Raw genomic sequence first — 24,901 nt, 5'->3', positions numbered from 1 at the left:
TGAGCAATCGATAAATTGGGCTAATAAAAATTAATCTTTTCTACATTTCACTAGAACCTAGCAGTGCCAAAGACGTACAAACCTCTGTCTACTTTGCAGATTCTGGAAGGCTGCGCATTCAGATTTTATCGAAAGTAGGGAATTGTGTGCTTACGTAAACTCTACATGTTGCCTTGTACGCTAATCTTGACGCTGCCTGATGTGATTCGTTGAATGCGAGCACTCGTGAGCTTTGACATAATAAGCCAATTCGTAATTAGCTCATGTACACATTGGTACAAATGACCTTTCTTTTTTTCTCAGTTGGTTAGGCTCTTCATCGTTTTTAAAGCGGCACAATGCATAAGCTTGCCCGACGTAACAATTTATGGAATTCATGTTCAAACAAAGATGAATTTGTGTTTAGATCAGGTGATCAGAATACTCCATCAGTTGACAATTTAGCAGGCATTAATTTCATTGTTTTGTATTGAATGCAATAAGAGCCTATTTCCTTTTATATTGCAAAATACCATTCTTGCTGTCAGATGGATGTGCTGGCAAGCACCATTTAGATAAAGATTACATGAATAACCATCGCATGACAGATGCTTATCTCAGTGAATTTAAAACCAAAATGTCTGTGTTGGTACAAATGCTCATACGCAAAGTAGAATTACAAACTGGTCTATTACCGAACGGTAGCACAAAGCAGAGCTCTCACATTTTTTCTGATGGCAATTGTTCTTTTCTTCGTACAGTCTTATCGAATGTGTAATGACCCATTTTAATTTATAAACGCTTTACCTTTGTGGGAATGACGATACGAAGTAACCAATGTAACAGAAATAAAACAGGACATGCTTAAAAATGCTCATGTGCTGTTTCTAAAGAGCGCAGTTGGTACCCAAATATCAAAACAATGTTAATGTTTGACACATTCAAGGATGTAATCGACATACGCCATACTTTTTTTGCAATCTTTTACCATTCGGAGACACCTCGATGTCCAGTTCGGTGTAGGACGAGCGATACTCGGCGTAAAACCCTTGGCCTTCCATACCGTCATCGTTTGACCTAAATTTGACGGCCACGGTATTCGAGCTGCTCCTCACCGCACTTGGCGGCGGCATGCCATTGCAGAATCTCCCCAGTTGCGTCATGTCTGGTTCCTTTGTGTCCCAACCGTCGAAAATAACGACGTAGTCGGAATCTTGGCAATCAGTGTCTTCGACATGGGACCAGACGCTGAAATTAAGGAAGGTGATGGTGACGAAGGAGCCCTCGGGGGTGCGGATGTACCACAAGCACCGGGAGTTTGCCTCGTAGGGGTACGGGTAGTTGACGGAGACAAAGACAGCAGACGGGAGGGTGCAGAATTCATCATTTGTGTCACGTGCGCAGGTGTCCCTGCCGAATCCACAGCCACCGATATCTATCATGTGGTTGAAATCGACGCTCTTTATCGATTGCAATAATTGCATTCTCAATCAATTACATTATTTACCACTGAGCAAGTAAATTACACACCCAAACGGAATGTGAACAGGTGTTCTTTGGTGTCGCCACTTAGGCCTACATTCCTCTGTCCTTATTCTTCAAATATCTATCACTAGTGAGCTTTAAATCTGCGACGTGAAGGCTAAGACGACGCCAAGTAGGCTTAAAATGGTGTTCTGCACATGCACGAGACAGGTGTTTCCATTGTCCAACCCGAAGACTGCGTCGCCTTCACGTTCGCGTCGCAGATCTGAAGCTCGCTATTACCACTAATGGTGGATGTTGTAGTAGTGGTGGTATTTGTATGAGTGGTGTCCCTATCATTAGCACAATCGCCATACAGCGCCATTTTGGTCTTTCTCTTATACTGCTGTTTTACATGTCCTAGATTTTTTTTTCCATGTGAAGAGACTCAGTTTAATTATAATTTTGCTTGAGATGAAATAACGTCAATATTGGTAAAATGCATTTGTTACGTGAGTACCGAGCATTTACTGGGATGCTGCTCCATTTCATGAAGGTTACCTGTGGTGCGGTAGGATGCGTTAAACCCCTGCGACATGCCCGCCAAACCCGTATCCAGAGAAACGACCACGATGGACGAATTCGAGACGAAAAGGGGCGGAGCCTCGTGCCCGCACATCGACTCCTTGACCGCGCCCTCATGCGTCCACACTGACACCTCGTCCACGCACTCCTCGTTGTTCGGGAACTGCATGATATTGAACGCGGGGAACTGCAGCTCGACGAACCGACCTTCTCCCGCTGACACCTTCCACTGACATGAGGTGAAGGGCGGAATGGCCGACGGGAAATCCTTGGTGCTGAAATAACCGCTGGTGTCGTTAAACGTCTTATAGCCACTCCCACAAGCTTTGTTACAGTCAATTTGTTTACAATCTGTCGCATGGCAGTAAAAACAAAAATTGTGGTAATTATGACGATTATGAAAATTATGACGACGATAGTGTTACTGTGATCGCAAGGATATTGACAGAAATATGTGACATTGAAAACAATTATTTTGTCTTTAAAAATGTTAAAAGCAATGGAACTGAATCGAAGATAGAGAAAATAACAACAATGGCGAGGATGGCGATGATGATGGTGAAAATGTAACATTAACAAAGTTCTATGATGAATAACAACAATAGAAATGATAACAATGACAGAGACAGAAATGATAACAATGACAGGGACGAAAATGAGACGCAGATGATGGTAATGATGAAAAGAAGAAGAAAACGACGACGAAAGAGTAGAAGAAGGAGTAGGAGAAGGATAAAAAAAGCAAAATGTGATGGACAAAAAGCTGGATACACGGAAGTTTAAAAAAAAAGAAGAGAGATAGATATGCTAGACATTGATATCATCACGGTAGCAATGTAGAAAACGTTGCATAATACATACTCAGATGATTCGTTCGACCACTCACCGACCATGTCGTACCGAGCCTCAAAGCCCAGCTCGAAGGGCATGTCCACGGTCAGTTCGTCCATTCGCAGCTCCAGCCGCATGGCGTTGGACTTCCCGATGACCTCCACGTCTTGAATGTTGCCGCAGTAACCACCACGCTGATGGAAAGCGGTACGGTTGCCAAGGGAGATAACATCCTCTATGTCGAGAGTATCGAGGCAGGCGATGTCATTGGTCATGCGCAGACTGAGCCAACTGATGTGTAGCCTTTTTATGGATAAGAAAGGCGCAACTCAATCAGACAAGTATTTCAAAGAAGTGGAATCGTGTGGAGTTGTTATTATTTTCATGACGGGAGATGCTTTCAGCAAGGAAACGATCCACTTTAACAATGTTACGTTTCGCGACAATACCTATGACTTTTTTCGTATCCTACGTCTTTCAGTGTCTTTGCTTGAATCTCGCCTTCCGGTATATGCTTATCCTCAAATTTTTCTTCTCCTTCTCCTTCTCCTTCTTCTTCTTCTTCTTCTTCTTCATCTTCTTCTTTGTTTGCTTCTGCCACTTTTATTTAAGAACTTTCAACCTGGAATCTACGCCAATGCCCTTTTCCTCAAAACTAAATAATAATGGTGATACGACATTGTACAAAAATAAGTTTCACAACATTGGAAATCTGAGTTGACTAAATATCATAGTGTGGATGCTGAACCCTACACTCCCTCACCGGACGTTAAGTCCCGCTGGACCGTTGACATGGAAACGGCACGACGACAGCTGGTTGTACCACGGTGGGTAGCTCATAGCCTGCAGATGGCCGAACGGTGCTGACGTCACGTGATCGGCCACGCCCTCTGACCAGCTGCCATGGCAACGCAGATCGGCGAATTCTTGGAACGGATTTTACAGAGGAAGGAATTAAATGATTGTGTTTTCAGTGGTCAGGTTTTCGTCGAAATAATCAAGAAAATTGGAATGTTACTTGAAATTTAAAGACTATCCACCGCTCACCATCCACTTTTCTCTTTTGTTCTTTTTGCAAAATGTACCATGAATAAATCGTGTGCGATGATGCCATCATACATAAACATTGCCCGAATGGAATGTAGTTTCTTATGATATGAGTCAAGACGTTCCAACAACTACATAATAATCTGTTGCTCTGTATCATACTAAAATGTGTTCACATTAAAGTAACAAACGCAAACAGGGGGGCATTTTATGAAGCGTTTTGGTCAGATATTTTCCTGACAACCTGTTACAAGCTACTGAAATCCTTGCATCTAATTGGCTGAGAGCAAATTTGTCTGACAACTTTGTCGGACAAAATGCTTCATGAAATGCCCCCAGAAGGAAACTGACCAGAAATGAATATATTTCATTAGTGGAAAAATGAGCAAAGAAAATGGGATTCCATCGGGATTGGAACCCTAGACCTCCGGATTGCTAGCCCGGTGCTCTTACGACTGAGCTATAGAAAGCCCTAGGTCAGTGTTCTATTAACTTAATATTAAAGTCGAGAAGTGAAACTAACCAACTTCACAGACGAACTTTGTCACGGCGCCACAGTCGTCAATGGTGTCAGTGAGGTCACTTGTGTTTCGTCTGATTGTGTGACAATTGCTGTCCTGGGAAGGTAGAGTGACGAGTACTTCCGGGTCGTCTCGACTTATGAGTCTGACGTCATTAGCATCTGCTAATATCTGGGAAGGAAAAGAAACCACGTGCGATATTAAAGCGTCACTTACGGACACCTCGTGTGTCCTGTGTATGTTCTATTGGAAATTACAATAGTTTGTTTACATGTCACGCCCAGATCAAAAGGATATCGAAAGTACGTAAGAGAACTTTGATGAGTAAGTGTGAAAGGTACGCAATCACGTGTGACCCTTTGAGTAACACTGAAGTGTGCTTCCCGACATAATGTGCACTTGAAGGAACGCTTATTTCTAAAGGCGGATCAACTTCATTTGATTAATTAGATTTACATAAGTCACTTGTTGTCATGTTATTCTTATACCTGATGTTCAACTAACAGTTATTTGTCATCTTTTTTGTGTGTATGTGGGTGTCTCTGTCTGTCTGTCTGTCTGTTTGTAATTTCTGTTTCTGTACACGAGACTAGGCGATGCAAAAAAAAAACCAACAACAATAGCTTACTTGCAATGTTACCACGTCATCTATATTTGGTAAATGGCCCAAGATTTCCGAGCACTGATTCGTTGCTTCGGACCTCGTGAACGTATCCGAATCGATGACGTAGAAGCACGAATAGGCGCTCTGGGTAATCGTTGAATTTGTGGGCGTGGCGATGTTGTCGTTACATATATCTGCAACACCAATCAATAGAATGCTCAACACCGAAAGGAAAAAATCCAGACTGATATGCCAGACAGTACTGGTTTTGTTTGCTTTAGCGTATTCATTTCTGATAGAAACAAATGAAAAAAAAATATTTCTCAATTCCTGTCTAAATTGCTGCGACCGTGACGACCAAAAGATCTGGAGGGCATTTCATGAAGGGTTATGTCGACAAATTTGTCGGATATTGATTATGCTCTCAGGCATTCAGATGCAAGGGTTTCAGTACATTGTGAAAATTTGTCAGAAAGAGAAATATCTGACCCAAATCTTCATGAAATGCCCCCAGAAAAGTAACTTCGACACAGACGAAATATTCCTTGAGTTGAGAGACCGAGTGGAAAGGATAATGGAGAATATTTCATGCCTTCAAATTTACGTTTATGAAATTGTCTAAAGAGAAATAGTATGAAAAAATATTCATGATCATGATGATGGCTTATTCACTATTGTTTTTAATAGTCCCTCATATTTAAATGCTTGTTATTGAAATAGGTACGGCCTAAACAGAAAATGAATGAAAGTCAGAAAAGATATGAATAAAAAGAACACAGACTGAACCATATTTGTTGGTGTTTGGATCACAGCAATACCTATCATAGCGTTGTATTCTTCTCTAGCCGAAATAGGAGAAAAAGCTTTTATCTTAGTTCCAAATGAATTGAACCGAACTGATTACAATTTGTCTCACTTCGTAGTTAATACCGACCCATGCAATTGTGCTTCGTGGAGTCCAGTCTACTCCCGCGCGGACATCTGCAGTAATAGCCGCCTGGAACATTGGCGCAGTCGTTGGAGCACCCCGAGTCACTCCGCAAACACTCGTTCATATCTTCGTTTGAGAGAACGTACAAGCGAATAGCTAATTAGAGCAGTTTGTCTTTGTTAATCATGGCTTGAATTGAACAACACGGGATTATCAATCAGATCAGCGCATAATCACAATGCTCATCAATAAAGATATTGTTGATGTAGTTTAGTTATGGCTATACACTCCATCTGAATGTATGGTGCCACGAATCTCCACGTTTCAAGTGTTCGATTTCTATGTGCGGGAATACAGATTTTCCCCATCATAACCACAGGCAACAATGAAATAAGATATTCATGACCCATCGAGACAGTGTTCCTACCAGAAGTCAAATGCAATGAAGAGATTATTGATAAGGCAGCAGTGGTTTACAGATGATATCAATTTTGTGTTTTAAAGTGGTTTTGTGCAGCTACATTACTCGATAAAAAGTAGTATAATCAAAGGTCAGAATTGCACGCTATGGATGTGATTGTTTACTTTAAATAATGTCATTCTGTACTGGATAAGAACGCCATCATTTCAATTGGACTGCAAATGCTTGACTTTTTACCACACACCAAAGAGAGTACGAGGCTGAATAGACAAGAAACGTTTAGATTAATTGTGAATAACACAGCTTACCGAGTTCGCACAAGGTTCCGCGCAGTATGGTACTATCACATTCGAATGGCATCCAGCGGAAGTTAGCCATGCCGTCCACTGCGGCGCACAGCTCCACCCCCGACTTTTCGGGAGGGTCGACGAGGAAGTCCTGGTATATCATTGGCGTTCCGTCGTCCCAAACGAAAGGGACATCGTCTCCCGCCTTCGTGGCGCCGATGACCAGCTGCGTCTTGGCGAGAAAGACCAGGTCCTTTTGGCGCGAGAGCAGCTCCGCCTTCAACGCAGATGATTTGATCAGAGCGCGCGAACTCTCCTCGGCGAAGATATCTTGGCACGCCGATGGCTCGTTGCTGCTTACGGAACTGTAGCAGTGGCCGGAGTGGAGGAAGGACTTCCCACGCCTGCACACGTTACCGGTCCCTGAAGGAAGAAAAGAAGGTCAAGGTCTAGAAATGGTATTGTTTGATACTCATCATCTTGTCGCTGGATAAATTTCAAATACCTTTCGTTATTTTGTATTTGCTCGTTTAAGTTTGATCGATGAAAACGGTCATCCTTTTCCAGCACTCAATTGGTTACAGGTGAACCACCTCGTGTGGGAAGCTTCTTTTGTTGCCGCTTAGTGTAGGGTCTATGCATTGTGAAATATTTTTAACCGGAAATTTTGAGAGCAGCTTTATTGGTACCAATATCAAAATGCTCCCTGTATTTACGAATTGACTTGAAAGTCAATAACATGTCAAATGAAGGAGACATTAAGTCACATTTTATCCTCACCTCGAAGGGGACAGCCGACCAGCTCCGCCCGGATGACGATCTTGGGTCCGTACCACTCGTAGGGCATGATGCGTACTTTTCTTGTCACTATGGGTCTGTCCAGATTGGTGCGTGACTCCGTGTTGTGGTCACTGTTTCCTTCAAGAATCTGCGGGCAGTTGTGTCAAAATTAAAGGAAAATGAAATCCGAATATACTAACAATGACTGATGTGGATTATTAAGTGAATGCAGCATTATGAGCGTAGCACAACTAGTGAAGTTTGAGGGGAGTCTGACAATCTGCTTGAAAGTTATGAATTTGTTAAAATTTTAGTGCAGCCATGGCTGGATCTCAAAACAAAAGATTATTTACTTCTTTTAGAAAGCAGGGGGAATACTCTTACATTTAACATGATTTTGAATAATATCAGAATAAAGAGGAGGGATTGTGTACTCTATATGAAAACTGATATTTTGTGGAATTCTTTGTGATATTTCGTTGTCCACGTGTGAAATCACAAACAGTTGTAATCTTCTCATTAAACGATGGCGGCACTGAAACTTCCAAAAATTCAAAACTTTCAATTGAACTCATCATCAGATCTCCCTCAAACTTCACAGATGTGTGCTATTAATATTGTCCTATTTGTGATCACATGCAAGTGGGAGATATAGTTTTTCCTCTTCCATTTTAAGTAAGCTGATATTAACTGTTTTCAATGAACGCAAACTTACTGATATGATAATGTATAATAAAGATGATAAGTTAAAGATGATATCACATTGATGACGATAATGACGACGATGACGACAATGTTAGAAGGACACAACCATTTGCATCAGCCACCAGCTAGATCCAAAGCAATGTTACAATCAGCATAGCTTGAGAGTGCCTTGCCTCTTCCGCGGCAATACACGGTAATATCATTCGGTTTACGATAGCAAAAATAAACACATCAATTGATCATTGACAAACATACGTTGTACAGGGTGATTTAGGGACCGGCGTGAAGTTTATGACCAAAGATGGTTAGGACGATGAAGCTACAACTCCATGTTAGAACTGACCAGTTGCGTATTCAAAATCGAGTTGCTTTTCATTCCTTACCATCTGCCGTCCTTCGACGTCACGGTAGAACAGCCAGGCGTTGTCATCGGACTCGTTCATGGCGCGTACGCTCCAGTAGGCCAGCCGATAGGCCGTCACCCAGCGCACGACGTTCTGGTCGCCAGGGCCTTGTGTGATGACGGCCGTGATCGTATACAGCTCTGGTAAATCGACCTCGGATCATCGGTGGAGAAATCAGCCATGCCAAATGATGATCAATTTCTTTTATTCGTTTTTATATGACTCGTCAATTCTGATGTTGACAGAAAAACATTTAGCTGTTTCGTTTGCAAACTAAACGGCCGGTGCTCCAGATATGATGGAAAGAGATCATGCGTATTGTCGACCTACGACTACGATTCCTCCATTATCCCAGGAACCTTGAGTTTCTGAACTGAACAGTGCCTAAAAAGTTGTTGTTGTTTTTTAACCAAACATTCTTTGAACATCACTGGCAAGTTCATGCCGAATCGAGAACGAGTGAAGTACCTAACCAATTAGAAACAAAATGAAAGGCAATTGTAAAAATGTGCACATGAGCTAATTGTGAACAGACTTTACTAAAATGAAGGATCTTACGAAACACCTGCAGATGGTGTTTACCTGTAGCCACTCATTCCTGGCGAAAGTCCCCCTGGCGCCCCAGAAACCATGTGGGCTTGGCGTCCCTTCGTTTCGCTCAAGATGCAGCCGACCGTTGAATCCAGGAGTGGCGTAATAAAAAGTGCTGGCGCTCATAGCTTCGTCGGGGATCTTCTCGCGGGATTCCAGCCCAATGCGCTGGTTGCAAACTGTCGAGAATTATTAAGCGGCCATCAGAATCAAGATTATTTTGCTCGATTTCCCGATAATATTAATTCGAGCACGATTTCGCTCGGTTTTGACCATTTGTGGCGAACAGAATTTGCAACGTATAGCCTTTGGCCAAGAGTGAAAAGTCAGTGTTGATCCACTTTTTTTTGTTGCCTCTTAATATTCATCATTACGATAATATCTTTTTTTATTGACTGTATTCCATATTTTCTGAAAGTGGGATTATGACAAGTGATCAAACAGCCTGAAAATGATGGGGACATCATCTTTAAACCCACATTTTAAAGAGGTAAATATAAATATCGCCAAATAAAAAAGGGTTTTTTGGCATCTTCACTGAAGAAAAGTTCAAAGGGGTAGTCACAGAGTTCGCATGACCTAGAGAATCGTTGAAAATGATGAGTCTTATATTTACCTAGATTTTGGCAGCCAGTGAATTCCGTTCTCAAGCAGATGATACCGTGCCAAGCAACAGGGTTGAGTCTGATCCGTGGCGTAACAATGGGTGGGTCCAACGTTTGGCGCCAAAGAGTCATCCTGTCCCGGTTTCCGATGAATCGCTGTAGTATGAGCAGTGTCGGGGAAAAGTTAACGAAGTGTGCTTAGTGTCTCTCTGTTGCTGACTGTGTATGGTAATGGTTCATTATGATAATTACAATTATCAAAGTAAAAGATAAGGCGTCTTCCCACATGCTCGACACCCACGAGTCATATGGCCCACGAGCTAGACATTGTAAAAAGGTCCACGAGTCATACAACCCACAAGCCAGATACCAAGTAAAACAGACCCATGAGCTCGTCATTAGTAGGTAAAAAGGCCCATGAGTCCTACACCACGTGCATTAAGCCCCGTGATGTAATGCCGAGCTTGTGGGCCTTGTTTGCCTAGTGCCGAGCTTAAGGACCGTATAGCTTATAGGAATGTTTTAGTTGATGTTCACTTAATGTCTAGCTCGTGGGCTGTATGACTCGTGGGTAGTATGACTCGTGGGCGGAATGACTCGTGGGCTGTATGATTCGTGGTAGTATGACTCGTGGGCAGTATGACTCGTGGGTCGTATGACTACGTGGATGTCCAGCTCGTGACGTGTGCCCACGATTGATATTACAATAAAAACTATTACATTTTACATCCATCTGCTGGATACCGGGATAACATTTCATTGTTCGGCCCCGCCTTACTACATACAATATCTTCCTTTCAATTAGGCCCACACATCACAAAATACATGCTGATAACTAGGACTTTCCGTAGATCTTGGTAGCTGGGTTAGGTTTAAAATGGAGTGCCTCGATCGAAACTGAAAAAGAAAGAGAAGCCATCTAAAGTGCACTCAGAGAAAGAGAACCCCCTATAAGTGCACTAGATCGAACGAGAAGAATAACAATTTTCGCTCTAGTTTAGGTTTGGGATTTTTAATCCCACAAGCGTACTGATTCATATTCACTTTATTGTTCCTGTTGGTGTCGTTGGTGTTGTTAATGTTATTGTTGTTTATACCTCTATGCATTTCAATACAATGCTCGATGGGTTGTCGCGGGTGAGCTTTTCAAATTTTGCTATAATCATTCCAGCACTGCTGTAATGCGGTCATGTTGGCCATTGTCCGTATAAAACAAGCCAGATCGCAGACTTTTTTATTCACCGTTATCTTCATCTAAAATGGCATGATCCTTGTCTAAATCCTTGTTTTCCTATGCAAACATATTTATGTTATAAAAGATCATTGTTTAGAAACTAAAATATCTGTAGAAATCGTAGAAGAAAAAAAAATAGATATAACACTGCATTTCAAAATATTCTAGTTCCACCTGGATTGTGATGCACTTTATCGTTTTGAAAACTTACTCTCCTTCCATTGCTATCGCGATAGGGAGTCAGAGCACCTTTCTCTGGGTCAGTTGTGTCAAGATAGGAGATGGTGTACGCTTTGACCCACGCCTCCCGGTCGAGACAACCCTGCGTGATGACGCCGTGAATCCGCTTGACGTTGACCGGACCAAAATCGATCTGCAAAGAGCGAAAACGGAGTGAGAATATTGTATTCTTTCATCATTCTGTGGTAGCGTGGTTAAGAGTCGTGAAAAGCAGATCAGAGGTATATGGGTTCAAATCGTCCTCGGACATCCACGAACAGGATGTTTAACAAATTAAAGTCCATCTTTAAGCTGGAGTACAAACGGGTATCAAGCAGAGATATAGCAGAGGCCTCCACTGATTAATAAGACCGTGCTATTTCATTATGTTCTCACCACTTATTAAAGCTCTTTTGAAGAAAAAGAAGAAGAAGAAGAAGGAGAAGAAGAAAAAGAAGAAAAAGAAGAAAAAGAAAAAGAAAGAGGAGGAAATACTTTTCAGCTCTGACTAGGTACTCCTTAAATTTTCTTTTGCAGTCCAGCTTTATCTAGGCTAATTATTGTAGCGTCGAGTTGTTGTCATTGCAACTTGTCGACAAATTTCCCTTCACTGGCCTAAATAAACAACAATTATTCAGTGCTTGGAATAGTAATCCTCGAATATGAAATATGATTAGCCGGGTGCACATCACTAGACCGACACCCACGAGTCATACAGCCCATGAGTTCGACACTTTAAGCAAGAAAGGCCCATGAGACCGACAAAGTAAGCCCGTGTTGGATCGTCGAACTCGATGGGCTGTTTTTAACTAGTGTCGAACTCATGGGCTGTATGACTCACGGACCTTTTTTCAATGTCGAACTCGTGGGCTGTGAGACTGATATCGGCCGAGCTCACACGATGTTCAATTCCACCACCCTTCACGTAGTCACTGCCCTTAGAATCTTTAGTAGAGTGACTGACCGGTTTAACTGTTCAAGATTATTGAACAAAATAGAATTATAAACATAGAATGTTTTGGAAGGATTCTATTGAAGTTGTATCGACTGCACAAACTTTTGGTAGTACGATCAAAATTGCACTTCAGCTCCGATCTGTCATCATATTCCATTTTATGATAACATTCTCGGTGATTTTGAAACTTAGAAACATCGTTCGTGATTGGCATAGATTCATCACAGAGTTCAACGAGAAACTGAAATGTTATTGCTCATTTCTGGAATTTATAGAACTAGGAAACTTCGTTTTAAGTCCTTTTTAATAAGTCATGAGATTAAGAAAGTATCTGAGAACCTGAATCCATTCTGCCGTGGAAACACCTGAAGCCATCCAGCCATATGCCCTCTGGGTGAGGAAGCCGACACGCCCGGCTCTCGGGGTATGGTCTTCGTCGCTCCATGATGATGCAGTGATTTGGTTGTCATGGATACCATCTAAGGAAACCCCAACAACCTCATCACAATCTGGTAGTCCAAGGGCGGTGTAAATGTGATAAAAGACATAATATGAACATTTAGAATAATACAATACAAATATAAGAGAATATGGGGAGGAAATACTAAAAGAAAATTATGAAAATTCTGTTTCGTTAAGTTACCTGTTGCGACCGTCTAGTCATCGGTTTTCAACATGGGCAAGTTTTTTTTTTTTCAATGTTGATTCAAAGACCACCGTTCTCTGTGAACATGGATGTTAGAGATGTGTTGTAGCAAAGTCCCGATATTACTACATGTGCAATATTGTTGGATAGGCTATCCTCGAACTATTGAAATTTCTCTTATACTTAATACAATCACCAGCAAATGCCTGATCGTCCATACAAAATTATATTTTGATGGACACAACATCAGTCGGGGACAGAGATTCTCAGCTGTTGCACCATGTTCGTGGAATCAGTTTCATATCTGATGCGCTCTTTGCAGTAATTTGGATTCTTTCAAAGCTAAAAATTGGCCTGAAATTAGTCCGTTTCACAACAGCATACAGTGAGCCTACATAGCTCATTGGCACAGTTTGTAGCTGTCGCTATAGCATATGATATTGTCTACTTCTCCTCCTTCACAGTGTGCCTCGGAATAGCTGCACTATTAGATAGATGGTGCAATGTGAATGCACAGTATGGTGATGGTGGTGGTGGTGGTAGTAGTGCTTATGATGATGATGATGATGATGATGATGACTATCATTACTATTATTATCAGTACCTTAAATTTATCCTGATTTGCATATCGACTGTTACAGTGTCTGATCGAAAGCTTCGAACAAATCAATCACATTTATTCATCTTTTTTACCATATTCATTGCTCTGAAGGACAGCGGGATGCCCTGTTTTTGGTTGGATAGGGCCTGAATGTTTTTGTACTGGCAAGTCTGGAAAGGATCACGATGGTATATGTAGCGCTATTGGCTGGAGCTATGTTGGCTGACTCTCAATCAGCCACTCACCGTTATCGAGACATCCCAAGACGGTGACGGAGAGGCAGATTTGCTCTTGCCACACCTGAGGCAACACGCGCAGGCATTTGGCGCGGAGCGGAGAAGGCATGAATGACGTAGCGTTACACGTTGACTCGCTGTTGGCCAGAAACGTCTGTGCGCAGACGTACAAAGAAAACAGAGAAAATCAAATCAATTCAATTCGATTCAATTCTGCAATTCAAAGTAATATATTCACTTCAACTCATTGATTCAATTTGATTCAATTGAATTCAATTCATTCCATTCAATTCAGTTCAAGCCAATGCAATTCAATTCAATTCACGTCGATTTATTTCCATATTTCCCATATGATAATAGGTATTTCTGAAGAATATATTTTATGTTGTTAGTATTTCAGACAGCAACAGGCATGTTTAATGTTCCTTATGACAAGTTTCAATATTGTTGCTGTTGTTCATTCGAAAAAGTACATCGAGAATAGATTTCTGGTAGTATTTTCAAAAACAGGAACTCAAGAATTATGTCACAGATTTATCAACGTAGAATTGATATCGAGTAGAATTTGGCTATTAGGAAAAACACGTTTGAGCTTTTTGAGGATACCAGTATTTTAAGAAAGAATACTACTTAGATAATCGACTTGGGATTTCCATAAGTCACTATCAATGAAAAGCACTAAATCCATATTGGTACCATAAAACTTATTTAGTTTTATGTCATTGATCTTAATATGATAAGGAAGTGTTTCCAGAGAGTTACTTTAGACATGGAGTGAATTTTGTCATTGGTGAGCGATTTTTATGAAAAGCACTGCTTTAACAAGCTCGAAATACTCAAATTATGCCTTAGAAAGAGATCCGCCTTAACGCTACATTAATCAATATTTTATCATCATCATTATCATCATCACCATCAATGCTGATCACCTTCTATTTTTTTTCGGATACATTATTGTAGATGATATCATTACACGCATGCATCTATTTTCATAAGTAGTTCGGTGGAAAAAACAACAACAACAAACAACTATTGTTTTGGACCCGTCACTTGGTGTGACTAGCTTGGCAACTGATGAAATTTCATGTAAACCCTACTCTGTACAGCAAGATTGCGATCAGTACTTAACGGAAGAGAATTGGTAAAATATGAATGGGTCCTTGTGGAATACAACCAGACAATAGGGCAGAACAAACACTCGTGTGTCAGTGAGTAGGCCTACGTCGCTTTGTTGGCATGTACCCCTTTGGCCTTGTCGTCAATAATTCAGGTGGAGGTCGGTGATGGTATACGTCCGCGTCTATTATTATGTTTGCGAAACTTCCCCACATTCATAACATCCACTCTTAATTACAGTGTATAACATGTCAATCATTTACTTTATACACAAATACTACACAAACACACAGTACATGCGAACATACACATACACACACACGGATTCATACAAGCACATTATCAACACTTGTTTTATACCGTATGTGGAAATGATAAAACAAGACAAGTGTATGAGGAACGTTTACCATGGTCCATTAATAAAAGTTAGTGATGGATAACAATCATTTTCCTCATCTTTTTTCTTTCATCTGGAGTCCCTCAGTTTGCAGATAACCCTGATTCTCTGCTTGTGATGTTATAATTATTCTATTTCCTCACTTCTTTCTTCTGGGGGGGGGGGGATTTGCATCTCACGCACAATCAATTATTAACTGATTAACGAAATCATGCAGTTCTTCATAAAACTGCTCGTTATACATAATATAATTATGGTAATGGCTATAATGGGCAGTATCAGTAATTATGGTGTAGTGGACACTAAGGAAAAAAAAACTGTTATAATGAAATACACGATGACATGTCAATATTCACGACCATTGATTACGACCGCCTGTAATTTCTTCATGTAGAACTCATTTCCATTAAAATGATTGAATTTACAAATTATGAATATCATGATATTTGATGGCAATTCAATTGATTTTTAATAATTCCAATAAGTCCAAGAACTTTGAATAAGAAATGGTAAACTCTTCAAAATACGTAAAATGAAATAATATTTAATAATGATGAGAAACATTTAAGTATAGATAAAAAGATAGATTGATTGATTGATTGATTGATTGATTGATTGATTGATTGATTGAGATATACATAAAAAAAGATATTCTGCTTTCAGACCAACACCGCAAAAACAAATGCGCTCCAGATATCACCTCTAAGAAGCCGCGTTTTGGATATAATACGAGATTTTGTTAATCAGTGCGGATTAGAAGGTCAAAAGAAAAGTGCTGTGATCACCATGGTGTACTAGAGGCACTTACCAGCTTACGCTTTTTATCGGGAGATGTGTAGTCCAGGAGATTCCACCACCTCTCGCCGTCGAGACTGTAGTCAACCCGGAAGGAGTCCACCCAACATCCGGCGAGTTGCAAGGTGTGTCCGCTCCCCCGGGTCACGAGACCCGTGACGATGACACGTTCGCTGTAGCACACCTGCGAGTGCGGTAGAAAGGGAACAAGTTAAATGTACTTAAAGGTACTCTAGCATATAAAACATAGTTACCATTTGCATAACTACAGAAACTGTAAATTTTTATCCTTATCATCATTTTTGCACATAAACTCATGCATAAAAATTTACGAAATAACGCTTTGATAACATTTCAGTTGGGCACATTGGTTAGCCATTGCTTAACGACGAAAACGAGAAATTTCAGTTTGATAAAAAAGTGTTGCAGTCTGAGAACATATCCGATCGTGGTCACCAGGTATGTTTTATTAATGATTATCGACAATCGACAAACCGGGCTATGGAAGTACACATATAGTCTCCATCTTTTGCGCTATTGAGAGAGTGAATCGCATGTAGCTTCTTGGGATAATTGGTATGACACGATGTATTATCGTAACCTAATGTTTTACCTATGTATCCATTACTGAACAACGACGGCCCTTTAGGAATAAAAGTCGGGTATATCGACTTTTATTATTCCACACTTTTGATAACGAGATACTACAAAACAACTCATCATCCCCGAAAATTGCTTCAGCCAGACAGGTTTAGTAGTAGACTTTTCTAATATACAAATATATCGAGCAACTTCCAAATGGTGGGAGATGAATTTTGAGTTATTCTGTAAGTTATCTTTTAGCTTTGATTAAGACTAGTTTCACTCCCCAATACCGGGAGCAATTTTGCTTAGAAGAAATTATAATGTCGTCCTCATCAAATTGTTAACTTTGAATTTAGCCGCATATCTTAGACTAGAAAATAAAATGAGATAGAACTTGTTAAATTCACTACATCTGCTCTATATAAGAAACATAAACATTCACATAAGTATTAATACATAAGTATTAATATATTCTGAAATGTAGGGACCTAATCTAAGGATCACTTATGAATTCAGTCAATTTAAGGCTTTTTATCATACTCCAACCAATATCCAAAAGAAACCCTGCCCCACAGTTGAGGGGGAAGAGGAAGAAAGCGTGACAACCTGTTGGAATAATACGTATATTATATCGTCAATTTCGTCTTGCTCAATTGAGATGTTGCACGACTGAGAAATACGTGAAGTTGAATAACAAATGAGCTTATTTTCTTTGTGCTAGATCACTTTTGTGGTCATACAGGGAGCAGCCATTCGCGGCTTTATCCATACGTGACTGATGCGACGCTTTCATGACACGAAATATGATCAAAACGTCAATCACCTGATCTTCCACTGTTTACCCACAAAATGGTTTCATTGCAACCATTATGATGATTCGGACAGCAAGATATTGCTATAAGTGGTTTCGTTGTCGAAACGCAACGCAAACCATAGCCCGAATTCGTGTATCTTATATTCTAGATTCCTTCAGCTGATTAAAACAAACAAAATAACGAGCGCCTGGTTCGTGTCGGCTGATGCTATCGAAATATTACCCGAGATGAGAGAACTCCAAGGAAGCTGACATGTCCAATTTCCGTCCATGTCGCAAAGGGTACGTACGTGCTCAAAAACAGCGATTCTCATACAGTGAGTTCATTTTGTGAAAGTCATTCGTGTATTAAAATCACTTTCGACTGTACGTCACTGAAAGTGTCTTCATTACCTCCCCGGACATCACTTTTCAAGAGAAGTGCTAATATTAAACCAGTTCGTATTATACACTAGCCCATATGCACATTTCCCTACTGAATGATCAATCTCTTGTCTTTGTTGGGTATGTACTTTACTCGTTTATTCAGCGATATAATGCATAAGTTTGTAGGACATAGCTATTCAAGGCATTCATGTTTAAACAGAGAATAAACCTGCGTAGACTAGGTGTCCAGAATAGCCCGACAATTTTAACGCTTTGGGAAGCGCATCTATTTCATATTTTTCCATTGAAAGCGTGTTTTTTTTCTATTCATATTTTGGACTTTAATGAACACTGTTGCTGTTACGTTAATGTGCTGGCAAGCACAATTTATATTGATGACATGAATATTCAGTTACATCACAGAATGCTTATCTCATTGAATTCAAATCAGTCATGCCCGTTACAACATACTGACATTTTTTTTTTCTCAAGCGCAAAGTGGAACTATACAAATTGGCTGATAGGAAACGATATCCGACCCATGTATCATGAGATATTTGGTATGTTTCACCTGCTCCTCCCCCCCCCCCCCCCCCCATATGAGTTTGTGCAAGAATTTTGTTTGAGTTTGGAATTCTCCCTTTTCTCCGTAATTATTAGATTGAGAAAAAAATCACAGCGAGATTGCGTCCAGATAATAGAGAGATCCGGATAAAGGGGATGCCGGATAAGAGAGGTCGGACTGTATACTTAATTGCAGATTTTTTTCTTACCTCGCGCGCCACCCCCCCCCCCCCCCCCCCCCCCTTCTCGGCACAAACTTTTTTTTCCCATAACCCACTACACCGAGACAAATTTACAATCTTCTTTTCGATGCTTTAATACCTGCCACCACTCATCTGTGGTGCTGGCGGAGGGTATCCAGTTTATGCCTCCCTCCACATCGGCTTGATCGGGTGGGTGGCCTTCGATGTGACTAGACGCAGAATATGTCGCGTTGAGTCTTCCCGTAGACACCACAGTAGAGATCGGCAACGGACATTGGGCATGAGCTATGGTGGAAAAAGAAATGGTAGTCATAAAGCTTTTTCAGTCCTCTCTCTATCAACCCAAGTTACTCGGCAATGGACCTTTTAAAAACACCATTCAATCTCTGTACATTCTTATACGAATTTTTTTTCCAGAAACCAAAACGTCCACCTCCCATAGAAACAGCCGGATGGGAGAGCTCGCCGCGCGGAAAACAGGGGAAATATTCTTGAACTCATTCTCATTACTGTAACGACTAATTCATGTGAATCTGTGTTCGACGTTTACTTTGATTCAACCTTAATGCCCATTACTACTGCATCTGCTCGGACGAAAACAACGCCGATCTCATCACAGCTTATTACTGTGATGAAACACGTAGGTCATCACGAAAGGACTCAAAAGATGGAGGAGAATGATAACGCAAGAGATCAGGAGGCGGGAAATATGATATTAGTACTCGCCAATTTGTCATTTCCTTTTTTTGAGCGAATAGTAACTGAAGCAACATGCAATATATGAATATTTCATGGTTGCATCGTTGGCATCAATATGACATTGATAATGATTATCATTACTACGAAAACTAGTGCCTAGAAATTGAAATGCGATGGTTGTTATCAATTTAAAAAAACACTAATCAAGTTTCACATCACCTATAAACAGTTTTCATCGAGGTGTTTAGTCCTTAAAAAATATACTACACGGAGAGAACAGCAGGGAAATGTTTTTTTAAAACAATATTTAAAAAGGGAAAAGAAATAGATATGGTATGTAAAAATTTCTTACCCGGCATTTGCTTCATATCTGGCTGGAAGGCATCGCAGACTATTAGAATGATGGAAATGGGAGAGAAAATTTATTTTAACTCATTTATAACAAGTTATGATCTGGCGTTATACTGGTCCTGAAATCCAATGCCTCTGTATAGTCAGCATTGTTAGGGATGTGGTGAATGATAAATACATTGTATGTGAATAGTCAAGTCTTCAAATGAAAATGAGCATAAATTATAGAGAAAAGTCGCCTTATGTGTGACTTCCTGGAATTACCTTCTTGTTCGCTAAATTTGAATGGCCAGTAGTGATAGTTCATGTTCAGTGTTGTCGGTTTGTGCGTTAGTTTGATGTAGGCTATCTCATTTGGGAATGCGAGTACGTGAGAAATCGATTTTATGTAACGAGAGGCAAAGAAAACTTTTGAAGATCTCTGGAACGTCATTTTACGTGGCTTTTTATACCCTTCAGGGTTTCATTCTCCTTGCTGGTATATATTTTATTCTGCACAATGTGATCGTACAACTCTTTTATTTCAATTTAGTTCAGTATGAGTTCAATTGATTTTCATATTTCTGTTGATAGGTTACATTGTAAATAATATAAACACAAATTGTATTCTGTTAATTGTAAACACACAAAAGAAAACCTATATCTTAATACCATGACATCACATAACGTATATATCGATATCGAAATCATTGTTCAGGTTGTACAAATATTAGAGAAATATGACGGGACCTCATCATAAAAAGTAAGCTTGTGTGACTGTATAAGCAACGAATCATCGGACGTAGTGAAACAAGGGGAGGGGATGAAAAGAAAAAGTTTAGACTGGACCGAATGATAATATCAAAAATAAAGTTATATATCATGGTAAATTAGTTGTAAACATGAGTGGAAGATCAGATGTAGCATGAAATAAGGGAAGTTTTTAAGCAACAAAATCAAAAGCAACCAAACAAACAAACAAACAAATAATGATAAACAAGTAAACAAAAGTACTCTTGTCTATTCGGGTGAACGTGTCTGTGTCGGTTGAGTACAGCTGCGGGAGACGCCGCGCTCCGTTTAGAGTATAGATGCTTTCTGCGGATAGGATGCACACTCTGTCGTTATACGTGTACACGTCGCGGTACTTGAAGGAGCGGCACATGAACGACCTTTCCCGCAGGCAGGCAATGGCGCATTTCTCGGCGGTGATGTTGGCGTTGCCGATGGCGCGGTTCTCGTAGTGAGAGAATCTCGTGCTCGGCAGGTGGTGGAAAGCCTGGAGCGAGTCAGTTTCACCTGAAGATAATGCGATAAGATAATATACTAAACTTTGGATACTAGTAGTGATATTGTAGTTACGTTCAGACGGTGATAACTTCGAGGATCGGCTCGTAGTTAAGTATGGGGCGCCAAGTATCGCATGGTCTCTTTCGTCACGAAATCCGTCTTTTCGTCAGGAAAAAATTGTTTTTCGTTGACAAGCGACAACGTCAATGCCGATCGTCAATGAAATGGAAATTTTGTGACGAAATGACCGATTTCGTGACGAAAGAGATCATGCGACATTTGGCACCCCATACTTCACTACGAGCTTATCCTCTAAGTTAGCTTATCGTCTGAACAATCGTAATGATAATATTTATCTATTCACTTATTTATTTATTTATTTATTCATTCATTCATGCACTCATCATTCACTCTTTTATTTATTCACTCACTCACTCATTCATTTATCTATAAAACATTTTCATTCAGGATGGCTTGAGCAGCATGAGCAGTTTTTCATCAAGGTTCTGATATAAAACACAATACAAACATTTGATTGAATCTCAGCTCAAATTATCATTAGCAAACATTATTCCAGTTCACCTGCAGTAACTACAGAACAAAAAATCAAACAGATGAAACTACAATATCGACAGAGTAAAAAAAAAAAAACATATCTTCAGATTTTTGCATCTCTCTCGCGGATTGGCAGTAATAATGCTATCGATAATGATAGTGACAATGGTGACGATGATATTAATCGCCATCCTACCAATACCCAACTGTAATCATTGTTCTCTTCTCTACACATAAGTACTTTATAACTGAGTGTATGAATATTTGGGTAAAGAGGCAAGGCACGAGTAGATATTGCAAGGAAATGTGCTCACTGAATCCCTACACTACAGTGTAGAGATCAGTGATAATGCCTTATTTGAATGATGAAAAAAATCAGTCTCAGTCATGCCCGGATCAGTTTCCATGCATCGTGATGGAGACTAGAAAAAAATCAGTCTCAGTCATGCCCGGATCAGTTTCCATGCATCGTGATGGAGACTAGCAGGAAATAAACCGAATAATATTTCAACACAGTCTATCAATTTATGATTGCACTGTACTCTTCGCAGCGAAATTGTAAAGTGCACCCCATCCTATGAATGATAGAATGTTGAAATCCAACTAATCCCGGCATCCAGGTCAAGCTGTAGATTTATGTGGATTGTAAATCAAGAAATAAAAATACATACGAGTTATTGAGGCGCTGACGCCAGCTGCTAAGTGCGCATGCGTGAAGACAAATCGGTGATTATTATCTACTTACAGACATCGATCTGGCAGTAATCCCACAATATTTCGCTGCTCCATGGCGGTCTGTAGTAGCACCACGGCCTGTCTCGTCCGTCGGGGTTACGGCAAAAGTTTTGCTCCAAATCTGGCAAAATGCCAACAATGACAGTGACAGTGATGCATAATGTCATATCTCTTAGATATTGCTCACTGTTTCCTATACCGTATGAACGTGATTTTTACAATGCAAAATAGCACGCTTATATTAAATTGTCGTAAGACGCAACCATTTTTTACGCCAATTAACTATAGTCAAGCATTCTTAGCAGAAATTTATTCACACAACATTTCATCCTCCTTGCTCACAAAAGAAAAAAATCAATAAAATAACACTATCAAAGATCAAAACAAGACGATACCTGAATCAGGAAATGTGATGTCATTCACGTCTTCGTTGTAAGTTTCGTTCCAGTAAAGACAGTGGTAACCCGACTCCGTGTATTCGGCAAATCCCCGGTAGTCCTCTCCCGTGTCGTTCGACCTACAACCAGCGTGTGCTATCACATCGAGAGTATGTAAACACACATATTTGAATTGAGATTCCAACAGGGCAAGCACAAACGGACATAGCTGAAATACTTAGTTAAAGAAAATGAGTATCATTGTCATCTGAGAAATACAACAATACCTTTATGTGATTTTGTATGTCAAACTCACACTTTAGATGAAATCTTTGGTACAGAACAATCTGTCCAATATCTCCTTACTTCTAAAGGAATGACAAAACTATATGGTCGGGTGAGGGAGGGGTAGCCCCAGACTGATGAACTTTAGGGCTTTTTACACTTGTGTTTCTTAACCCCGGACTTTCTCTGACCCAGGACTATCGTTAGTCCCGTACCAATTTTTTCAGCTTTTTACACTCGCCAATTAGTCCCGTACTATCTCTTGTCCGGGGCTAAGGAGAAATCTGACCTTTTTACACTCGTATTTCTTAGCCCCGGACTTTCCAAACCACTTGAATATTCATAATTACGTTGTGTACTGTACACGTACACGCACGCACCGGCAGCACTTGATTACCTCGTTTCTGATTGGTCAGTGAGGGTCGGACTTCGTCTCCGTCGCTTAGCACTGATAAACACCGATAATTCAATTCAATTCAATTCAATTAATTCATTCTCATTTTTTCTCTCACAAAACATAACAAAGAGAAAATCAGGAATTATATCATAAGCACATTTACATTAGAAAGTGTGAAAAATAAACGATAGTCGACAATTTTGAGACATGGATACATACCAGAAAATACTAAGTTATGTTTAGATGGGCAAAAGAGAACTGAGAGGTCCAATAAAGAGCAATGTTTGTATGTAGACCACTAAAGAGTTTCTTCAAATACTGAATATACTTTCTGTAATTACAAATACATAACACACACAATGGAAAGTTGTCCACAATTTCCATCCGAAGTTAATTTTGTCGCCCTCTACAGTTCATTTATTCAAATGGCTGTAGCTTCCTTATTCCTTCTCCGATTTAGCTCAAATTTGCAATGAACAGTGCTGAATAAATTAAATATTTAAATAAGAGAAACTTCATCTGAAAGTGTTGGCTCCCTTTAAGTGCTGATGGCATTGACCCCACACCTCTTCTACTCTCTTAGGTACGAGAATAAAATGACCAAGCGCTAATGATTCGACCTCTCTTGCAAAAGTCATTACTGCTAAATCATTATAATCGCCAAATGATTTGACGGGCAATGACATTTTAATCATCTTTCATTAACTTTAGTCGAAATGAACGAAAATGAAAATAACGAGGACTGAATGGTGTGCAGTTCCTCAATTTCTATTCACATGCAGCTTTCGTGTTTCTGTTGATTTAGTATTAGACCATCAATCAAAGTCATCTTTGCCCTGGAATAGGTTTTTAATTGAATGGTTTGCACTCTGCCCGAGTGTCGGGGGGGGGGGGGGGACTCAGCTCAAGATACTGCCATTTTATTTCACATTGACTGTGGCAATCCCCATTATGTGTTTTATATCCTGGCGGAAATACCAAGGGGTCATCTGACGAAATTTTAACCTCAGAAGGTAAATCACTTCATATCCCCGACATGTCAATGCCTTTGTGCTCATGATTGGATAAGGCTGATTAAGTTCCCTACTTCTGACGCGCTCAAGGTGAAAAAGAACGATCTACTTAAGGGCAACCCTCCATCCACCGACACTCAAAGGAAAAACTGCTCGAACGGGTGTCCACGATATAAACAAGTACCGTACATGCGTATCATGCGTAAGACACATGAAGCAGATGTACTTTATCCCGTAACTCTGTTCGTATAGAATATGTGTAGGCAAGCCCCCATGAAGTGTGTTTGTGATATTACTTTGAGAAAGATGATCACATTAATTCATTTAAAGATGCATACACACAATGCAGTTGTATATAACTCACATCTAAATGAATATCTATTTCTTTATTTATTCATCTTTTTAAGCATAGGGTACTCCCTAGTCCAATTCAAAGCCACAGCGGCCTGCTTTACCAGGGAGCCCTGCATTAATAAACGTTACACTGTAAAAACGTCCGTGTTAGATTTAACACCATGGATGTTAAATTGAACACCGATCAAGTGTTAACAGAGGACCACACCCACAGGTGTAGAAAATGCACTGTGATGGTGTTGAAAAGTGTTCACCTGACACTTCATGGTGTTAATTTGACACTGTACCTGGTGATATTTTGACACTGTACTGGTGTTAATTCAAACATTTCACCACATGGTGTTGATTTGATATTTGTTGGTGTTAATGTCAATAGTTTA

The 24,901-nt window shown here is 40.2% G+C and overlaps 1 protein-coding gene across 1 annotated transcript in view; it reads right to left on the bottom strand.

Moving 5' to 3' along the window:
* LOC139730380 (uncharacterized) overlaps positions 1–24,901 on the bottom strand; it is a 73,453-nt gene that overhangs the window by 27,121 nt on the left and 21,431 nt on the right. The window contains exons 4-24 of the mRNA XM_071641246.1: positions 22,491–22,628; positions 22,106–22,216; positions 20,530–20,814; positions 19,538–19,576; positions 18,605–18,771; positions 15,968–16,138; positions 13,656–13,800; positions 12,503–12,672; positions 11,201–11,362; positions 9,767–9,911; positions 9,142–9,329; positions 8,539–8,712; positions 7,451–7,598; positions 6,692–7,093; positions 5,966–6,088; positions 5,056–5,225; positions 4,430–4,598; positions 3,623–3,785; positions 2,915–3,162; positions 2,005–2,379; positions 968–1,414 (exon numbers count right to left, since the gene is read on the bottom strand). Of these exons, the coding sequence (XP_071497347.1) occupies positions 968–1,414; positions 2,005–2,379; positions 2,915–3,162; positions 3,623–3,785; positions 4,430–4,598; positions 5,056–5,225; positions 5,966–6,088; positions 6,692–7,093; positions 7,451–7,598; positions 8,539–8,712; positions 9,142–9,329; positions 9,767–9,911; positions 11,201–11,362; positions 12,503–12,672; positions 13,656–13,800; positions 15,968–16,138; positions 18,605–18,771; positions 19,538–19,576; positions 20,530–20,814; positions 22,106–22,216; positions 22,491–22,628 (4,140 nt within the window). The remainder of the gene's footprint in view (positions 1–967; positions 1,415–2,004; positions 2,380–2,914; positions 3,163–3,622; positions 3,786–4,429; positions 4,599–5,055; positions 5,226–5,965; positions 6,089–6,691; positions 7,094–7,450; positions 7,599–8,538; positions 8,713–9,141; positions 9,330–9,766; positions 9,912–11,200; positions 11,363–12,502; positions 12,673–13,655; positions 13,801–15,967; positions 16,139–18,604; positions 18,772–19,537; positions 19,577–20,529; positions 20,815–22,105; positions 22,217–22,490; positions 22,629–24,901) is intronic.

Source organism: Diadema antillarum, unplaced genomic scaffold (assembly GCF_040938485.1).
Source record: "Diadema antillarum isolate AM-2024a unplaced genomic scaffold, OU_Dant_1.0 seq00000304_RagTag, whole genome shotgun sequence".
NCBI classification, from domain to species: domain Eukaryota; kingdom Metazoa; phylum Echinodermata; class Echinoidea; order Diadematoida; family Diadematidae; genus Diadema; species Diadema antillarum.
The sequence above is the reverse complement of the archived record's forward strand: the minus strand, read 5'-3'. Positions and strand labels throughout refer to the sequence as shown.